The 20,292-nt window shown below is 40.6% G+C and overlaps 1 protein-coding gene across 7 annotated transcripts in view; it reads left to right on the top strand.

Moving 5' to 3' along the window:
• Positions 1 to 20,292, top strand: part of LOC140201476 (syntaxin-binding protein 5) — a 228,458-nt gene that overhangs the window by 186,785 nt on the left and 21,381 nt on the right. For all 7 annotated transcript variants that reach the window (XM_072265644.1, XM_072265649.1, XM_072265645.1 and 4 more), the window contains one exon: positions 2,687 to 3,056. In XM_072265644.1, coding sequence (XP_072121745.1) covers positions 2,687 to 3,056 — 370 coding nt within the window. The remainder of the gene's footprint in view (positions 1 to 2,686; positions 3,057 to 20,292) is intronic.

Genomic DNA, 20,292 nt, shown 5'->3' with positions numbered 1-20,292 from the left:
TGAGATGAAGGAAGGTGGGAAGAATAGTGTAAGAACTAAATGTCCTTTTACTGACCTAAAAGTGCCATGTAAATAGGACTTGAGTTTAGGATGTGGCCCCTAAATCCAACAGTTTATGGGAGGTATTACCTTCACCATTTGAACATAGGAAGTAATGATATAGTTATAAATTGGCTGTCCTTACAGAGTACAGTATTCATGCTGATAAGTTCTTTAGGTTTTGCTGATTCAGATGTGTGGCAGTCTCATTCATAGTGGGCCATTCTCCAAACCTGAACAGTTGATTCAGTCTTTATGCTAGTCATGACAAAACTTGATTCAGTCTTCCTTACAGCATCTGCAATTGGCCACAACAGTGTACTACACTCCCTTCCCAATCATTCTAAGAGTCCAAGTATTAACTTCCCAAGCACCCCAAAATCTGCAGTTTTCAGATATGCTATGCTCTTTATAAGCTTCACTATACATCATATCTGTCAGGATCCTTTGACTTGCCATTCACTGGGCATAACAAAGCCACGTAAGTCGATTTGTTCTAATAATTTTTCCAATAAATGACATAAAAGCAACACTTTAATGCTTCCATATTTATCTTTCCATCTTAATATGGAGTGCTGTATCTATTGTAAAAGAATTTGCCTTCTAGTATGTGAATATAGTAAATAAATCAGCAAATCAACCACTAAAACTATTCCTCTTCTCACCCTGTCTCTTGCAAAAATGCCATCCCCTTCTCGCAATTCCTCCGTCTCCACCACATCTGCTCTCAGGATGAGGTTTTTCATTCCAGGACGAAGGAGATGTCTTCCTTTTTTAAAGAAGGGGGCTTCCCTTCCTCATCAACTCTGCTCTGAAACGCATCTCTCCCATTTCACGCACATCTGCTCTCACCCCATCCTCCTGCCACCCCAGTAGGAATAGGGTTCCCCTTGTCCTCACCTACCACCCCACCAGCCTCTGGGTCCAATATATAATTCTCCGTAACTTCCGCCACCTCCAACGGGATCCCACCACTAAACACATCTTTCCCTCCCCCACTCTCTCTGCTTTCCACAGGGATCACTCCCTGCGCAACTCCCTTGTCCATTCGTCCCCCCCCACCCCTTCCCACCGATCTCTCTCCCAGCACTTAACCTTGTAAGCGGAACAAGTGCTACACATGCCCTTACACTTCCTCCCTCACCACCATTCAGGGCCCCAGACAGTCTTTCCAGGTGAGGCGACACTTCACCTGTGAGTCGGCTGGGGTGATATACTGCGTCCAGTGCTCCCGATGTGGCCTTCTATATATTGGCGAGACCCGACGCAGGCTGGGAGACCGTTTCGCTGAACACCTACGCTCTGTTCACCAGAGAAAGCAGGATCTCCCAGTGGCCACACATTTTAATTCCACGTCCCATTCCCATTTTGATATGTCTATCCACGACCTCCTCTACTGTCAAGATGAAGCCACACTCAGGATGGGGGAACAACACCTTATATTCCATCTGGGTAGTCTCCAACCTGATGACATGAACATTGACTTCTCTAACTTCCGTTAATGCTCCACCTCCCCTTCGTGCCCCATTGGTTATTTATTTATTATTATTATATTTTTTTCCGCTCTCTTTTTCTCCCTCTGCCCCTCTCACTATACTCCTTGCCCATTCTCTAGGATTCCCCCTCCCCCTTTCTTTCTCCCTAGGCCTCCCGTCCCATGATCCTCTCATATCCCTTTTGCCAATCAACTTTCCAGCTCTTAGCTTCATCCCTCCCCCTCCTGTCTTCGCCTATCATTTTGGATCTCCCCCTCTCCCTCCCACTTTCAAATCTCTTACTATCTCTTCTTTCAGTTAGTCCTGGTGAAGGGTCTCGGCCCAAAACATCAACTGTACCTCTTCTTAGAGATGCTGCCTGGCCTGCTGCATTCACCAGCAATTTTTATGTGTGGTGCTTGAAATTCCAGCATCTGCAGATTTCCTCGTGTTTACACTAAAACTTTTCATTGATTAGTAGCATGATGAAAGAGGTATTTTATTAACTTAATTGTTTTCACTAAATTTAATTCAACTATCTGTTTTACCCTTGCATAACAAAAGTTATTATTTACAGATTTAACACTTTTTTTGATAATCATGTAATCACTTTAAGCCAACTTTCCAACAATTGTGGAATGTTTAGTATTTACCCCCAGCCCAATTGACCACCTTGCAATATGAGCAAAAACTAAATAACTGCAGGTTAATTTTGGCAAAATTTGAGGAATTATGGATTCTCTTCATTCTGAGAAGTTGCACGACAAAATCGTGTCCTCTTAAATGATAATGAGTACCAAGAGTTGCCACCAATGAGTACATAATATTACCTTTTCTAATGTTTTTAAAGGAGTTTTGACTTTTGTTTTCTGTGTGGTGGGGTGGGGAGGGGGTAGAGAATTCCATTTAAGTTCAGTGACCTTGTGTCAGACAGGTTAATGTCATTTTGAAATGTTAACCTTCCCTTCCTCCATGTCTTCCTGTCTGTCTCCAGTATTTTAATATTTCTAGCATCTGCATTATTTTACTATGTCTGATGGTGTCTTGTAACTTGCTAAGTATCTTCAATGGAAGAGAGGTAACTAGTCACTAATTATTCATCACAGTTCGATTATGTACTTTGTAGACCTTATGACTCAACACAATTTGATAGTGCATTTTATCTTATACAGGGACTATCTTAAGACTAAAAGGAGCAATTTTGCGAATGGCATTCTTGGACACCACAGGAAGCCTCATTCATCCAGCACATGAACCTTGGAAAGAACCAAATGTTCAGGAAGAGAAAGATGAGAGAGATAAATGTAGGAAACTGAGACCTGTATCTGTCTCCCCATCATCCTCTCAGGAGATATGTGAAACCCAATATGCAGTGATATGTTCAGAAAAGCAGGCAAAGGTTATCTCACTGCCATCCCAAAACTGTGTTTATAAACACAACATAACTGAAACATCGTTTGTTCTTCGAGGTGATATTGTGGGACTGAATGGGAGCATCTGCCTTGCATGTTTCTGTGCCAATGGGCATATCATGACATTCAGGTAATTGAAGCTGTGCTCATGGGCTAATAAACTGATTGTATCTGGGAGCTTTGTGATATCCACAATGCATAAACTAAGATGTTTTAATGATGTGGTAATGTAGGCTGTCGAAAGCTTCGTTCAAAGGCTTTTTCAAGATTCAACTTAAAAATTGCTTCATGTCATTTCCAGTGCGCAAGTGTAAAGAAGAAAACAAATGTTACTCTGGGTCTGATGCAGCATTAAAAAAAACACATGATAAAGATAAGACAAAAACAATAAATATAAATACATAAGATAGCTTATGTACATAGATTGATTGTATGTCGATAAAGGGACACTAGGCACAGCAGAGTCTGTACATAAGGTGATTGAAAGGAAATGGTGCAGGGGTGGGTTTAGTAGGTGGAGGAGTTGATCAGCCTCGCTGCTTGAGGAAAATAACTGTTTTTGAGTCTGGTGGTCCTGGCATGGATGCTGTGTAGCCTCCTCCCTGATTGAAGTGGGGCAAGCAATCCATGATTATAATGAAACTAGCCCTTTTCCGACACCTTTCTGTATATATGCCATTGATGGTGGGTAGGCTGGTGCTAGTGATGCGTTGCACAGTTTTGACTATCTGCTGTAGTGCCTTCTTATCTGCCCCAGTGCAGTTTCAATTTCATGCAGATTTGCAGCATGTTAGGATGCTCTCTACTGCACATCTGAAGAATGATGTGAGTGTAGATGTGCATAGTCCAACTCTTTTCAGCCTCATCAAAGTAGAAAAATTGGTGAATTGTCCTGATTGCGTAGGATATGTTCTGGAACTATGAGAGGATGTGAGAGGACTCCTTTGAATTTGAAACTGTTTGCAGTTTCCACTGCTGTACCACTGAAGTAAAGAGGGGTGTGAGTGGTGTGAGTTCTACTGAAGTCAGTAACCATCTCCTTTGTCTTGTTGACATTGAGGAAGAGATTATTTGCCTGGAACCAGGCCTTGAGCTCTTTCACGTCCTCTTTATAGGCCATCTCCTTGTTGTTGGTAATGAGCTCTACAACTGTCATGTCATCAACGAACCTGACAATGTGATTTGGATGTGCAGTCATGCCTGAGCAGAGTGTGCAGCAATGGGCTCAGTGCACGGCCCTGGGGGCACCCATGTTGAGGATGATGGGGAGGGAGGAGTAGTTCTGCATCCTAACTATCTGAAGTCTGTTGATAAGGAACTCCAACACCCAGGTGCATGGTAGTGTATTTAGACCGAGGAGCAGAAGCTCGTTCAAGGTCTGTGTGACAACATTGTTGAATGCCAAGCTAAAATCCAGAAGCATCATTCTGACATAAGTGCCCTTGTTTTCTAAGTGTGTCAGGGCCATGTGCATGACAGGTGCTATGGCATCTGTTGTAGAGCTGTTCTTTCGATAAACATATTGGTGAGTGTCCTATATGGCAGGAGTGGAGTTATTGATGTGTGCCATTACCAGACATTCAGAGCACTTCATGGTGATTGGTGTCACTGCCACCGGGTGGTAGTGGTGTAGTTCTGAAGGTGTAGAGTTCTTTGGTACGGGGATGTTGGTGGCTAATTTAAAGCATGCCTGGATGAATGAAGTGTTGAAGATGTCAGTGAGCTAGTGTGCATACTCTGGGTACTCGGCTTGGGATGTTGTCTGGCCCTGCCACCTTATAGAGGTTGACTCTCTGCAGAGTCTTTCTCACATCTGTTGCTGTAGCAGACAGTGGCTGCTCATCTGGGAGGGAAGTAGCTTTCTGTGGCTGGCATTGTGTTGCCAGCCTCAAAGTGTGCATAAAAGTTGTTTAGAACGTGAGAGAGGGAGGCATCACTGGTACAGCCAACACTGTTGTTCCTTGCTTAGTCAGTAATGTGCTTGATACCTAGCCGCGAATGCTGGGGTTCATTAACAGGCAGGTGTTGCTGAATTTTTTTGTGTGTGAGTGGCCTTTGCCCTCTTGATACCAAAGATGAGGTTTCTTCTGGCTACTTTAAGAGTTGTTCTGTCTCCAGACTTGAAGACAGTGCCCCATACTTTTAGTAGGGAGTGCACCTCTGCGTTCAGCCAGAGTTCCTGGTTGGGTCATGAGATGACCATTCTTGAGGTACCAACACTATCTGCACACTTACTGATCTAGCCAGTGACAGATGAAACATACTCCTCAAGGTGTGTATCTTTTCTGTTTGTGGCAGCCTCCTTGAATATCTGCCAGTTAGTCCATTCAAAACAGTCCTGTAGCATAGACATTGCCTTATTAGGCCATACAGTGATGGTCCTCAAAGTGTGTCAGGGCCATGTGCATGACAGATGCTATGGCATCTGTTGTAGAGCTGTTCTTGACTGGTTTCTCCATTTTCAGCAGTGGTTGATATGCTGGGATTATCAATATGGAGATGTGGTCAGAGAGGCCAAGATGAGGGCATGGAATGGATTATTAAGTACCTCATCTGTTTGTATAAACATGGTTCAGTCTGTTTGTTCCCCTAGCAGCCATAGTGGCATGTTGGTGGAATTTGGGTAAAATGTTCTGCGGATAAACATAAATTGAAATCTCCTACAATTATGAATAGACCATTTGGATGCTGGTTGTGTTGAGAGCTGATCATACTGTAATGCTCTCCCAGTTGTGGTCTTGGTGCCCACACACGGGGAATGCAGACAGCGGTGATTTACACAACAGTAAACTCCCTGAGCAGGTAATGTGGCCGGTATTGTAAGATTTTCAATTGCCATGCTAACTACAGATGAGTTAGTGCACCAACCTTTTTTAATGTACACACAGAATCCAGCTCCTTTGGATTTCCCCAGCAAGGAGTTTCATTCTGCATGGAGCAGAGTCATCCCATCAAGTTGAAACGATGAGTCAGGCATGTTGTTGTTTAACCACGTTTCAGTGAAAACCAGGATACAGCAATTTCTCATCTCTTTCTGTGCATTCATTCAGTTTCAGACTGAAATAATTCTTTTGTTGGGAAGAATTGATAGCTATTACTATTTTGAGATGAGAGGTTTTAAAGGAAGTGTAAATTTGAGCGCGATTCAGCTCTGGCCTTTTGCAGTACTCTTATTCCTCTGCAGGCTGTGACTTCAAGCCCTGCTCCATTTCCTCAAGTCACAATCACATGCAGGAGCCCTGTTTTGTGAGAGGTGACATTCTTTAAATGGTAGTGTGTGTTTTTGTTAAGCTAAAAAGATTACTGAAGTAACAATGTTAAAAAAAAAGGTTATATTTGTAGGAGTAGGCTATAAATCGGTCGGTCACCTCAATTAGTGAAAAGTGCTTGCAAACAAATTTTAAAATTACTAGCTGTACTTTATAAATGTGGCAGTATTTCCTCAGAGCACAACCGAATGGTCCCAGTGTCTCAGGAGACATAAATTATTCTCAAATTCTGGCTTCCAGTTTCTACAAAAGGGTAAATTCTTAGAAATTACAGCATGGATGGGAGTCTTTTGTTCCATTGTGCAGTGATGATTCACAGTTTCAGCTGCTGCTGTTGGCTCAACACTATAAATTCTCAAACCAATGTTTTAGTGTTTTATAGTTTTCCTTTTTACTCTTAAACTACTTTTCCAGGAACTTCTCAGTGTTTGCCTCCTAAATATTGAAGCAGTAGTAAAAGAACATTTTTTAAAGTCGCAGACACGAGGAAATCTGCAGATGCTGGAAATTCAAGCAACACACGCACAGAAAATGCTGGTGGAATGCAGCAGGCCAGGCAGCATCTATAGGAAGAGGTACAGTCGATGTTTCGGTCCTGATGAAGGGTCCCGGCCCGAAACGTCGATTGTACCTCTTCCTATAGATGCTGCCTGGCCTGCCGCATTCCACCGGCATTTTGTGTCTGTGTTTTTTAAAGTTGATTTTTTTTAAATTGCAGACTCTGTGCTTTACATGCAGTGATACCCTACTGTGTATGGTCAAAAACCTCCCTTTTGCATTTACAATATATTCTCCCTTATATGTATAGCGGTAACATACTTGAGTAATTTACTTAATGTGATTTCTCATCAGCATCCTCTCTTCCAAACACTTCTCATTTCCAGCAGAGTATAGATCAATACCAGTGGGGGGCCTCTTCTTCTCAGCCTTCCTTCTGCAGGTTTTATCTCCTGGTAGTCTGGTAGCTTCACTGCCATCTGCCAATCTTCAGAGCCTGGTGTTCCTCTGCAGATCATGCAGTGACCTTTGTGGTTGCCATGTGACCATGCTGCTTGTTTGATTGAGATGCTTAAAGTTTACCTTAATATCCAACAGTTTACATGGTTAAAATAGATCTTTGTTCATTTGTCTTTATTTTACATCTTTGAATTGTATTAGTTTCAAATTTTGAGAAACAAACAGTAATTGTACTGAATTGATGAACTAATGAACAGGTTATCACTGAAAAGCAAGTGCTCTTCATGTAAAAGCGTGGTGAATAATCAGTATAAATTTTATAAAAACAAAAGTGCAAAGTGCTGTTTGCCCAAGTACATATTATTTAATTTACATAGCAGTGCTGCCAGAATTCTGTTAATAGGGAAGTGTAATGATCCTGTTCTTTTATGGCAAGATTGGCTCTTTCGATTTTTAATCTTCTTTCCCCCAAATGTGCACCAAAGTACTTGGTAGGATCTATCAAAATCAGCTTTATCATCATTGACTTCAATGTATAATTTGTTGTTTTGTGACATCAGTACAGTGCAAAGACACTAAATTACTCTACATTACAAAAGTAAATTGTGCAAAAATTAGATTATTAGATTAGGGAATAACGAGGTTGTGTTCATGGACCAGTGTCCATGAAAATCTAATTGTGGGTGGGGAAAAAGCTGTTTCTAAAATATTGAGTGTGGGTCTTCCAGTTTCTGTGCCTCCTCCCTGACGATGGTAACCAAAGGAGGGCATGTCCCGGGTGATGAGGGTCCACAGTGATACCACTTGAAAATGTAGTGAGAATTTAAAGTTTAAAGTACTATCAATGTATACGTTATGCAACCTTGAGATTCGTCTCGAAACAGGCAGCCAGAAAGCAGAGAAACCTAAAAGAATCCATATAAAACAAAAGACCATCGAAACACTCAATGTGCAGAGAGAGAAAAAAACACATCATGCCCACAAAAAAAATTTTTTTTTAAAGACCAACGAACGCACAATATGCAGAGAAAAAAAAATTCGTACAGACGATAGCCACGACGAAAATGCGTCCTGAACTGAAGTCAGCAAAGAGATTTCCATAGTTCAGCGCAGAGCTGAGTCGTGAAGCATTGATCTGAACCAGCCCATCCCTCGCCTAGGGCCCTGACATCCTGACCCTTTCAAAATGGCCCAGTGCCTAAATTGATGTCCAAACACCGGGTGCAATCGCTTCGATACATTCTAAGATCAGGATCCCAATGCCTCAATTCAGCCTGTACCCAACCTTTCAATTTCAGCACAGTGCTTAAGTCTCCGTCCAAGCGTCGAGTTCAGTCAAATCAGTACATTCTGTTGCCCTGACCTTGCTGCCTCAATTCAGCCTTCAGCATGGCATTTAATATGATCGAACCTCAGGGCTTCCTTGCTCTCGGCGATGAGCCTGCCACTACACCTTGCCTCAGTTCTGCCACATCAAATGGTCTTCAAGTCCAAAGCAAACCTACTGACTATTACTTGTGACGATCACTTGCCAGAAAAAGTGTGATTAACAAAATATTTATTTCCTATCGCAAACACAAGGAAATCTGCAGATGCTGGAATTTCAAGCAACACACATAAAAGTTGCTGGTGAACACAGCAGGCCAGGCAGCATCTCTAAGAAGAGGTACAGTCGACATTTCAGGCCGAGACCCTTACTTTATTTCCTATCCTTGTTTCATTAGCCAACCGGTCAGAAGTCGCTGAGGTTCAACAGCGCCTTCTTAAACTGGAAGTCCCGTAATGGAACTGGCTGTGTCAACAACTGTCAACCGCCTGCTCAGATCGTGTACATTGCAGCCTCCATACCAGGCTGTGATGCAACCAGTCCGAATCTCTTCACTGTACATCTATGGAAATTTGTAAAGGTCTTTGTGACACACCAAATCTCCTCAAACTCTGAATGAAGTGAGCCACTGGTGTGCCTTTTGCATTTAGAGATATGTGCTTAGATTGTAGCAAGGGGATGACATGGGAGAAAGTAGTCTGCAACATGTTACTTCGAGAAAGGGCAACATAAAATGTAATAATATCTATAAATGGAATATTGGACTTAATTTGCTTATGCTTGAATCTAGGTTCACTGTTGTGCTGGAAAGGCCTGAGAGTGTTAGAGTGGTGATCTGATCTGACCTTCAGAAGGTGCAACACTGGTGGGGATGGAGAACCACAGGAGTCCTGGGATGTGTCAGAACTAAGGGACCTTGGATTACATTGATGATAAAGACACTGAATAAATCCATGTTCATTGCCACCCTTTACTTTGCATCCTGTATTGTAAATTATGAAGTTAATCTCCAAATATTTTCAGGAACTTTTTCAAAACAGATACACAATGCTAAAAAAAAAGAGATGAAACCTGCGAAATATAGAATGAATAGATGAGTGAAATAGTCAACTTCTTCATTGCAATTACAAAACAAAAAGAATTGTATTATTGATTGTTCTGATATGGTGATATAGCATTAGTTGAGTAGCAAAAAACAGTACTTGAAGAATTCAATGGGTCAAGCAGTACCTGTCAAGGGAACCCTTCCTCAAAATGTCAATTATCCATTTCTCTCCACACATTAGGCTGGACCTGCTGAGTTACTCAAGCATTTCCTTGTTTGCTTTTGGTTCCCACAACTGCAGACTCTCCTGTCTCTATTTTAAATGAGTAGCAGCTCTGTTACATGGGAGCTCTATATAGAGCCCACAACTTTCTTTCCTAATCAAAATTGCTCTACTGCTTTCTTTATTCAAAGCTGTGAGCATCCCACTTTAAAGATCATGTCTTTTGAAAGAAGTAGCAATTGAGGTCACATGACAAAGTCTAGTTAACAGCAAAGAAAGGCCCTTTTAAAAACTGTAAACCAAATATGTCCAATTGATTCTCTGGTCAGGATTTTCCATCAAGACCTGATGCATGTTATGGACATGCCATCTATTACAAGTTATGTGCATCTGGTGTAGGTTAGAGTAGCTAATATGCATGGAATGTGCAGTATAGTGCACTGTGGTAAAGTGAATAATACTGTATATTGCAGTGTATCTGGTAAAGATTTCCATCTTGGAAAGTATATCTGCTGCTAGTTACATGCTCTTTGTTGTACTAGTACTAATAATGAATATTTTATAGTGAATCTCATCCAGGCAATCTTTATAGAGTACATTGAGCCTAATGAATATATTTATGGTTTAACAAATCTAATTCATGAAATATGCAAACATTATAGTGGGTCTAGTACAAGTAATGCATATTTGTGGAGTAAAATCTGGTTCAGATAATGTACATATATAGCACAAATAATGTATACAGTACTGAAGATCAAATTGTAAGCAATATCCATAGGTTAATGTATCTGTTGCACATGATGTGTCTAAAGTATTGTGGGTGTGGCCCAGTGAAATTATATTGACATGAAATGTGTTTATAGTAGATTGAAAATTATCTATTTAGTTTGGAAGAGTTGTGGGCACTTCTGTTGAGATCTTCCAAAATTTCCTAAGCTCCGGAAAGATACCAATGGAGCAGAAAATTGCACTACTAGCCTCACTATTCAAAAATGGAAGGAGACCAAAAGCATAAAACTGTAGGCTAGTTAGTTTGGCCTCAGTCATTGGGAAATGCTGGAGTAGGAAATTTTGAAAGTTGTGAGACAAAGGGAATCAATGTGTTTTTGTGAAGGAGAAAAACTTATTAGTTATATAAGGCTTGGGTACAGTGGTACCGTTTAATGCTTCAGCCTAATAATTCCAGGCAACTGGGTTCATCCTGACCTGGCATGGTGTCTTTTCTCCCTGTGGTATCTGGTTACCATCAGATGGTCAAGTTTCCTCCTACATCCAAAAGGTGTGGTAGCTTAGACTGTCACTGAACTTCAGTAAAGCTAAGTGTTGAAAAGAACCAAACGGGTTGTTGGGCATGTGCAATAGAATAACTTGCAGGGCTGCAGGAGAGAAGAGAGGTATATGAAACTGATGATAATTGACATGGACCAAATGAGCTAACTAGCGTTCTTCTGTATCTTAATAGGTAACTAATCAATAATTTTTGGTAATTTATCAGCATGATCAGAGTGGCTTACTAACAAAAATCCTGGATCAGGATAGTGGAATATTTTCAAAAAGACAAGTAGTGGGGCAGATCAGTGCTGAAGTCTCAACCATTTCACATCAATATCAATGATTTGGATGAGGAATCAAATTTTATGGTAATATAAAACAGGTGAGAAAGAAAGTGGTGAAGTGGGGACGGACTCAGCAAAGTTATCTCAGTAAAGATAAGTTAGGTGGGTGAAAATTTGGTAGACAGTGTAATAACAGTGTAATAACCTGGCAAAATATAATGAGAGATTAACCTGGCAAAATATAATGAGAGATTAACACAAAAGACTCTGCAGATGCTGGAAATCCAGAGCAGCACGCAAAATGCTGCAGATACTTAGAGGTCAGACAGCACCTAAATGTAAAGTGACCACTTTGTAAAGAATAGTAAAACTGCATAATGTTTAAAAGGAGTGAGAATACACGATATTCCAGTACAGCGAGATCTGGGTGTCCTCACATACGAAACACAAATTTAACAGGCCAATACAGCAAGTAATTAGGAAGGAAAATGAAATGTTAACTCTTATTGCAGAGCAATGATGAGACATCTGGTTTACTCCTTTTAAGGGAAGGTACAGTGGCATGCAAAAGTTTGGGCACCCCTGGTCAAAATTTCTGTTACTGTGAATATCTAAGCGAGTAAAAGATGAACTGATTTCCAGAAGGCATAAAGTTAAAGATGACATATTTCTTTAATATTTTAAGCAAGAAAACTTTTTATTTCCATCTTTTACAGTTTCAAAATACAAAAAAAAAGGAAAAAGGCCCGAAGCAAAAGTTTGGGCACCCTGCATGGCAGTACTTAGTAACACCCCCTTTGGCAAGTATCATAGCTTGTAAACGCTTCTTGTAGCCGGCTAAGAGTCTTTCAATTCTTGTTTGGGGGATTTTCGCCCATTCTTCCTTGCAAAAGGCTTCTAGTTCTGTGAGATTCTTGGGCCATCTTGCATGCACTGCTCTTTTGAGGTCTATCCACATTTCTCGATGATGTTTAGGTCAGGGGACTGTGAGGGCCATGGCAAAACCTTCAGCTTGCGCCTCTTGAGGTAGTCCATTGTGAATTTTGAGGTGTGTTTAGGTTCATTATCCTGTTGTAGAAGCCATCCTCTTTTCATCTTCGGCTTTTTTACAGACGATATGATGTTTGCTTCCAGAATTTGCTGGTATTTAATTAAATTCATTCTTCCCTCTACCAGTAAATGTTCCCCGTGCCACTGGCTGCAACACAAGCCCAAAGCATGATCAATCCACCCCCGTGCTTGACAGTTGGAGAGGGGTTCTTTTCATGAAATTCTGCACCCTTTTTTCTCCAAACATACCTTTGCTCATTGCAGCCCAAAAGTTCTATTTTAACTTCATCAGTCCACAGGACTTGTTTCTAAAATGCATCAGGCTTATTTGGATGTTCCTTTGAATGTTTTGAATAGAACTTTTTGGCCGCAATGAGCAAAGGTATGTTTGGGGAAAAAAGGGTGCAGAATTTCATTTAAAGAGCCCCTCTCCAACTGTTAAACACGGGGGTGGATTGATCATGCTTTGGGCCTGTGTTGCAGCCAGTGGCACGGGGAACATTTACTGGTAGAGGGAAGAATGAATTCAATTAAATACCAGCAAATTCTGGAAGCAAACATCACACCGTCTGTAAAAAAGCCAAAGTTGAAAAGAGGATGGCTTCTACAACAGGATAATGAACCTAAACACACCTCAAAATTCACAATGGACTACCTCAAGAGACACGAGCTGAAGGTTTTGCCATGGCCCTCACAGTCCCTTGACCTAAACATCGAGAATCTGTGGATAGACCTCAAAAGAGCAGTGCATGCAAGATGGCCCAAGAATCTCACAGAACTAGAAGGCTTTTGCAAGGAAGAATAGGTGAAAATCCCCCAAACAAGAACTGAAAGACTCTTAGCTGGCTACAAAAAGCAATTACAAGCTGTGATACTTGCCCAGAGGGGGTGTTATTAAGTACTGCCATGCAGGGTACCCAAACTTTTGCTTTGGGCCCTTTTCCTTTTTTGTTATTTTGAAACTGTAAAAGATGGAAATAAAGAAGTTTTCTTGCTTCAGATGTTAAAGAAATATGTCATCTTTAACTTTATGCCTTTTGGAAATCAGTTCATCTTTTACTCGCTTAGATATTCACAGTAACAGAAATTTTGACCAGGGATGCCCAAACTTTTGCATGCCACTGTATATTTGTACTGAAAACAATACATAGAAAGTAAGGTTGAATCCCATTAAGAAGGTGTTGTTTTCTAAAAAAAAATTAAGCCCCTTGGGCCTATAGTTATTGGTGTTGAGAAGAATGAATTGTAGTTTAATTGAAACACATTTGATTCTCATGGAATTCGAAAAGGAAGAAGCTGAGATGATACTTCACCTTGTAGGAGTATCTTTGAACTGGAGGCATAATTTCTGTGGTAGTCTCTTTGACTTGAAGAACAGAAGGGATATTTTTATCTTGTATATGTTTAGAATTACCTATCCAAGAAACCTGTGGAGGCTGAGGTGTTAAAGAAATTCAGAGCTTAGATGGATGATTTATGAGCAACAAAAGAGTTTAAGTGGTTATGGGCAGTCAGCAGCAATGTGGACCTGAGCCCAGGATGTTATCGAATGGTTCAACAGGCTCGATGGGCTGTATGACTTATACCTACTTTTATTTCTATGTCTTGTGTCTGCTTCGGATACTGAGGATGTTCTTCATATGTCATCAGGTAAAGTGAATATAGCACAAGGCAGGTTATGTCTAAATAGTATATTGTACATAAAGGTAATCATTTGTGTATCTATATGTTATCTCTTTGGTAATTTGTAGTAAAGTAGTGGGCCTGGTATACTGTATGTCATAATAGATAGAAGACAATGCAAGTATAAAACAGGTTGGATCTACTACAAAGTGCAAACCCCTTGGTCTAAGTCATGCTTGTGTATGTAATGTACAATGTGAACAACATGGACCATAAATATTCTAGTCCTCTTGAAGTAAATGCTCGCATTGCATTTTTCTTTCTCACCACCCACTCAATCTGCAAATTGACCTTTAGGGAATTCTGCATGAGAACTCCCAAGTTCCTTTGCACCTCAGGTTTTTGAATTTTATTTCTTCTACTTCGAGGTGCATGACCATACTCTTCCAGACACTATTCCATCTGCCACTTATTTGCCCGTTCTCCTGATCTGTCTAAGCCTTTCAGTAGCCTCCCTGTTTCTTCAACATTACTTGCCCCTCCACCTACTTTTGAATCACCTGCAAACTTGGTCACAAAGCCATCAATTCCATCATTCAAATCAGTGACATGTAATGTAAAAAGAAACAGTCCAAATACTGACCCCTGTAGAACACTACTTGTAACCGGCAGCCAACCAGAAAATAGTCATAGTCATACTTTATTAATCCCGGGGGAAATTGGTTTTCATTACAGCTGCTCCATAAATAATAAATAGTAATAGAACCGTAAATAGTTAAATAGTAATATGTAAATTATGCCAGTAAATTATGAAATAAGTCCACGACCAGCCTATTGGCTCAGGGTGTCTGACCCTCCAAGGAAGGAGTTGTAAAGTTTGATGGCCTTTATTCCCACTCTTTGCCTCCTACCAATGTTCTATCCATGCTAATATCTTTCCTGTAATACCATAGGCTCTTGTTAAGCAGAATTATGTCAAAGGCCTTCTTAAAAAATCCAAATGCACATCGGCCAATTCTCCTTTGTCTATCCTACTTGTTAGTTCCGCAAAGAATTCCAACAGATTTATCAGGCAAGATTTACCTTTGAGGAAACTATGGTGATTACGGCCTATTTTATCATTTGTTTCCAAGTACCCTGAAACCACATCCTTAACAATCAACTCCAACACCTTCCCAACCACTGAGGTCAGACTAACTGGTTTATAATTTCCTTTTTTCTACCTCTCTCCCCTTTTGAAGAATGGAATAACATTTGCAGTTTTCCAGTCCTCCAGAACCATTCCAGAATCCAGTGATTCTTGAAAGATCAATAATAATGCCTCCACAACCTTTTCAACCACCTCTTTCCAAACCCTGGGATGTAGACCATCTGGTCCATGTGATTTATCTACCTTCAGACCTTTCAGTTTCCCAAGCACCTTCTCTCTAGTAATGGCAACTTCACTCACTTCTGCCCCTGACACACTCGAACTTTCAGCATATTGCCATTGTTTTTCACAGTGAAGACAGTTGCAAAATACTTACTCACTTTGTCTGCCTTATTCCCAATTGCTACCTCTCCAACATCATTTTCCAGTGGTCTGATATCTACTCTTGCCTCTCTTTTACTCTTTATATATCTGAAGAAACTTTTGGTATCCTCTTTAATATTACCTTCATATTCCATTTTTTTCCTCTTTATGAATTTTTGTTACTTCTATTAGTTTTTAAAATCTTCTCAATCCTCTAACTTCCCACTAATTTTAGCTGTATTATATCGTGTTGGCTTTGGCTTCCCCTGTCAGCCATGGTTGCATACTATTGCCTTTAGAATACTACCACTTCGTGATGTATCTATCCTGCACCTCTGAATTGCTCCCAGAAACTCCAACCATTGCTGCTCTGCTGGTGTCTCCTTCCAATCAACTTAGCTCCTCTCTCATGCCTCTGTAATCCTCTCTACTCCACTGTAGTACCGATATATTTAATTGTCGTTTCTCCCTCTCAAATTGCCAGGTAAATTATATCATATTACGCTCACTTGCCCATAAGGGGTTCCTTTACCTTAAGCTCTCTAATCAATTCCAGTTCATCACCCAGTCCAGAATAGCTGATCCTGTAGTGGGCTCAACCACAAGCTCTTCTAAAAATCCTTATCATAGGCATTCTACAAATTCCACTGCTTGAGATCCAGCACCAACTTGATTTTCCCAATCTACCTGCATATTGAAATCCCACATGACTATCATAACATTGCCCTATTGACATACATTTCTATCTCTCATTGTAATTTGTACTGTTGCTACTGTTTGGTGTTCTGTATATAACTCCCATCAGAGTCTTTTTACGCTTGCAGTTTCTTAACTCCACCCTCAACAATTCCACACCTTCTGATCCTATATCATCTCTTTCTAAGGATTTGATTTCAGTTATTACCAGCAGAGCAACCACACTCCTCTGCCTGCCTGTTATTTTGATACAATGTGTAACCTTCAATGTTAACCTCACAGCTATAATCTTTCAGCCACAGTTCAGTGATGCCCACATCATACATGTCAATCTCTAACTGCTACAAGTTCAACCCTCTTATTCTGTATACTGTGTGCATTCAAATATAACAACTTCAGTCCTGTATTCCTCACCCTTTTCGATTTTTGTTCCCCTTTTACATAGCAACTCATTCTGCTAACTGCAATTTTGCCTTATGATCAGCCTGTCCTCTCACTACACACTGCCTCTATTTGTAAACCAACTACCCCAACCTCAGCCCTATCTCTCCAGTTCTCATGTCCCTGCCAATTTTGTCTAAAACCTAGTTAAAATAGATGAAATGCATAAATAGTTGTTCAGAAAATTGAACATTTTCATAGCAATGCATATTACAGTGAAGGATGTGATTTGGCAAATCATGTCATGCCAGCCAATTAAATTAATTACTTGTGCTCTCCCCACTTGCTGTTTATTGCCTCATTGATTAAAATTCTTCTGTGTACGTACATCTGCTGATGCTTCTGGACACATCTTCAGTGATGTTCCTGGAATCATCGGGTGTTTCGGGTCTTTCAACATCATACAACCTCCTCCAGGTGACCCAGCCGGGGCTGATCAGACCCCAGCTTGTGTCCAGATGGCTAGCTACTTATGACTCCATGGCTCCCCTCTTTTGAACCGCAGCCATCTTGAGGCCCTCTCTGCCGCATCGGTGGTACTGCGGATGGCTCGCCTCTTCCTATTACATCGAAGGATGTGATTTGGCAAATCGTGTCATGCCAGCCAATTAAATTAATTACTTGTGCTAATGTAACCTCTCCCCACTTGCTGTTTATTGCCTCATTGATTAAAATTCTTCAAGTAATCATTAGGATTCATTTTTAAATGCAATGAACTTTGGTGTTTGCTTTTTGTTTCTGGAGTAAGCCAATTTTAATGCACTATCATTTTCACTTTTTCTTGTATCCCTTGAGCATTTCCTTTCCAGATCTATTCAAACACCTTGTTGAAATCGATAGAACTCCAGCATTGGTCTTCCTTGGTAAAAATGTTTTTGTTAATCAGAGATGACATTCCCTTAACAAATTCTTGCTGATTTCCTGGTGTCCTGATATTCTTCTTTCCATTAATTTTCCCAGCACCTATGCTGGGTTAACTGACTTTTGATTCATTCTTTTTCAACATTTGCAATCTTCCAATCCTTTGACATGACTCCGGTAGTCAGAGTGTTAGCCACACAATTGTAGCCAAGAGTCATGGCAGCACCTGTTAACCTATGCGTAATGTACTGTATGTACTGCTGCAGCAAAGAGCCAGGTTTTGTGGCATTTATTCCCTTGGTATATATCATTGTGACAGTTAAACCTGATTTTGAGCTCGAGCTCAAACTTGAACACACTATTCTCATTCTTACTTTCTTTAAGATCCTGGGATATGTTTTTACCTGGGACTTAATTTCTGTTATGATTATTGATCTATTAATGTGTCCTTTCTACATGTTTATCATGTGTAATACCTGTCATTCTTCCTCAATATTTGTGTCAAACAATTTTTCCATGAAGTTGTACAGAATAGTAATTTGTAACTTGACACACTGAGTTTCCTTTGCCTGTAGGTCTCATTCCAATGTTATAATACTCCTTTGCTTTGTTATTTTATTTCACATATTTTATGGAATATCAATTTTATGCAGTATTTTTGCCTTCTTAGTTTCCTTTCTATTTTCACTTCTACTTATATTGGTATTTGTTGTAATCTCTTTTTTTCACCTTCTGTGCCCTGGTATCCATTTTGACCAGATAAATTGAGTTTTCTAAAGTGATCTTAATGGGGACGATCACCATCTTTTCCTTAGATGCTTCCCACTGCTCAAACTGGTTTACATCCACAGTCTACTTTTTATGACTAACCCTGTATAATTGTCAATACCAAAATTTATAGTTATACTTGTAACACAGAAGGTCGCATTTGGCCCTTAAGCAGAACGATCCCATCAGTCCCATTCGTCTCTTCCCTTTGATAATGTCAGCAACTTGTATGCCCATACACCTCCTTGATTTGTTCCTGCAACTTATCCACCTATAGGGTTATTTACATAGTCAATTAACATGCCTGTATATCTTTGCTATGTGGGTTAAAACTGAAGTCCCTAGCGAAAACGTGTGGTCACAGGGAGAATGTGCAGACTTCACATAGACAGCACTCAAGGTCATGACAAAATCTAGTCCCGGGAGTTGTGAGGCAGCAATGCTAACTCCCATGCTGCTTGGTTACTTTTGTTCTGTTTTTTAGTAATGCTAGATCAAACCAAATTGTGATGTCTGCCTCTAAAATGCTTTCCCAATGCCATCTTCTTCATTTGTAGACTTGCTCTCAAAAGTCCCATTTCAAGAACTTTACGTTTTCTAATCCTCTAATCCTCTTACCACTGTTATTGTCACAGCTATTGTTAGGATAGCTGAAATACCTCGTTATGTTATGCCTTAGTGTGAAGTACAAAAATAACTGACCAAAATATTAGCTCTCTTTTCTCCCTCTGACTACTTGTGGGCTTGTAACACTCCGAGCACTCTTTCCTCATTCCTCATTTCAACCTATACTACTTCTTTGTTTGATCTTTTCAACAAAACATCTCCTTTCAGGTGCAATTGTTTCCATTATCCATGATGCTGCAACCATTCCCACTTTCCCCCTCTGTCTTCTGTGAAAACTTTACCAAGAAGAATGTTGAACTGCCAGTCTTCATCTTTAAGCAACAATCAGCAGCTGGGGGGATCTCAGCAGATTGAGTGGCATCTGTGTGGGGAGGGGGGGGTAGTGTTCTGAAACCCTGCTGGATTGAAAGTGACAAGGGAAGTTGGCCGGTATAAAGGGGGGAAAGCATTGAGATGAGGGCACGAGGGCCAGTCAATGGTTGATGGCTAAGGAGGGAGGTCAATACAGTAATACCTTTTGCCCCACAGATGCTGCTTGACCCACTGATTTCCTGCAACAGATTGTTTATTGCTACAGATTCTAGCGTCTGCAGCCTCTTGGGCCTCTTGGTCAACTTAGTCATATTTCAACAAAAGGTTTCAAGAATATTTCAACAGGTTATTAATGTTTCTTTCCCCTCAAATGCACCCAATCTATGTGTTTTCAGCAGTTTGTTTTTATTTCAAATTTTATTTCCTTTACTCAATCTTTGTTTCCCTTGCCTTACAAATTTATTAGATCCATATCTTCTACATCCACTTTTGCCCCTTTCCTTTCAGAAGCTGCTTTCAGGTTGTCACCTCCACTCTGCAACAACACTACCAGGATATTGGCCAACTCCTGTGGACTTGCAACCCAGTCTTTTGTACAGATCCATCACTCTCACAGCCAGACTTGGTGCTCAGCACTCAAAAGCCTCCCGCTTGCTCCACACAGCCAATTTTAGACTAATGCCGCATTGTATCAGTCATCATGGTTAGTGAGGTCCTGTTTTTTTAAAATCTCCGTCCTGGTTTCCTGTACCCTACATGTAAGGCCTGATTCTCAATTGTAGCCCATGACCTTTGACCTTTCACCCACCCTTCTCAGAGAGTTGTGCATTTGCTCAGTTATCTCCTCGACCTTGCCACAATGGAGGTAGCATCTGAAATGCCATCTTTGGCTATTGAATCTCCAAACCATCAGTTTGTTCTACCACCATCCTGTAATTAGATTTCACATAGTGCCACAGATGTAACTCCAGCTGGAATCCCTTGGTGAACCAAAACTTTGTCCCAAGGTCATAAGTGATCCTGATTTAGACTGGCTGACCAGTTTCTAACTTCCCTTGTCCCAATGAAAGACTGACTCAAAACATTAACTTTGTTTCT

The sequence above is a fragment of the Mobula birostris genome, chromosome 8, assembly GCF_030028105.1.
Source record: "Mobula birostris isolate sMobBir1 chromosome 8, sMobBir1.hap1, whole genome shotgun sequence".
In the NCBI taxonomy this organism is placed as follows: domain Eukaryota; kingdom Metazoa; phylum Chordata; class Chondrichthyes; order Myliobatiformes; family Myliobatidae; genus Mobula; species Mobula birostris.
Note: the sequence above shows the minus strand (reverse complement) of the source record. Positions and strands in the feature narration are given on the sequence as shown.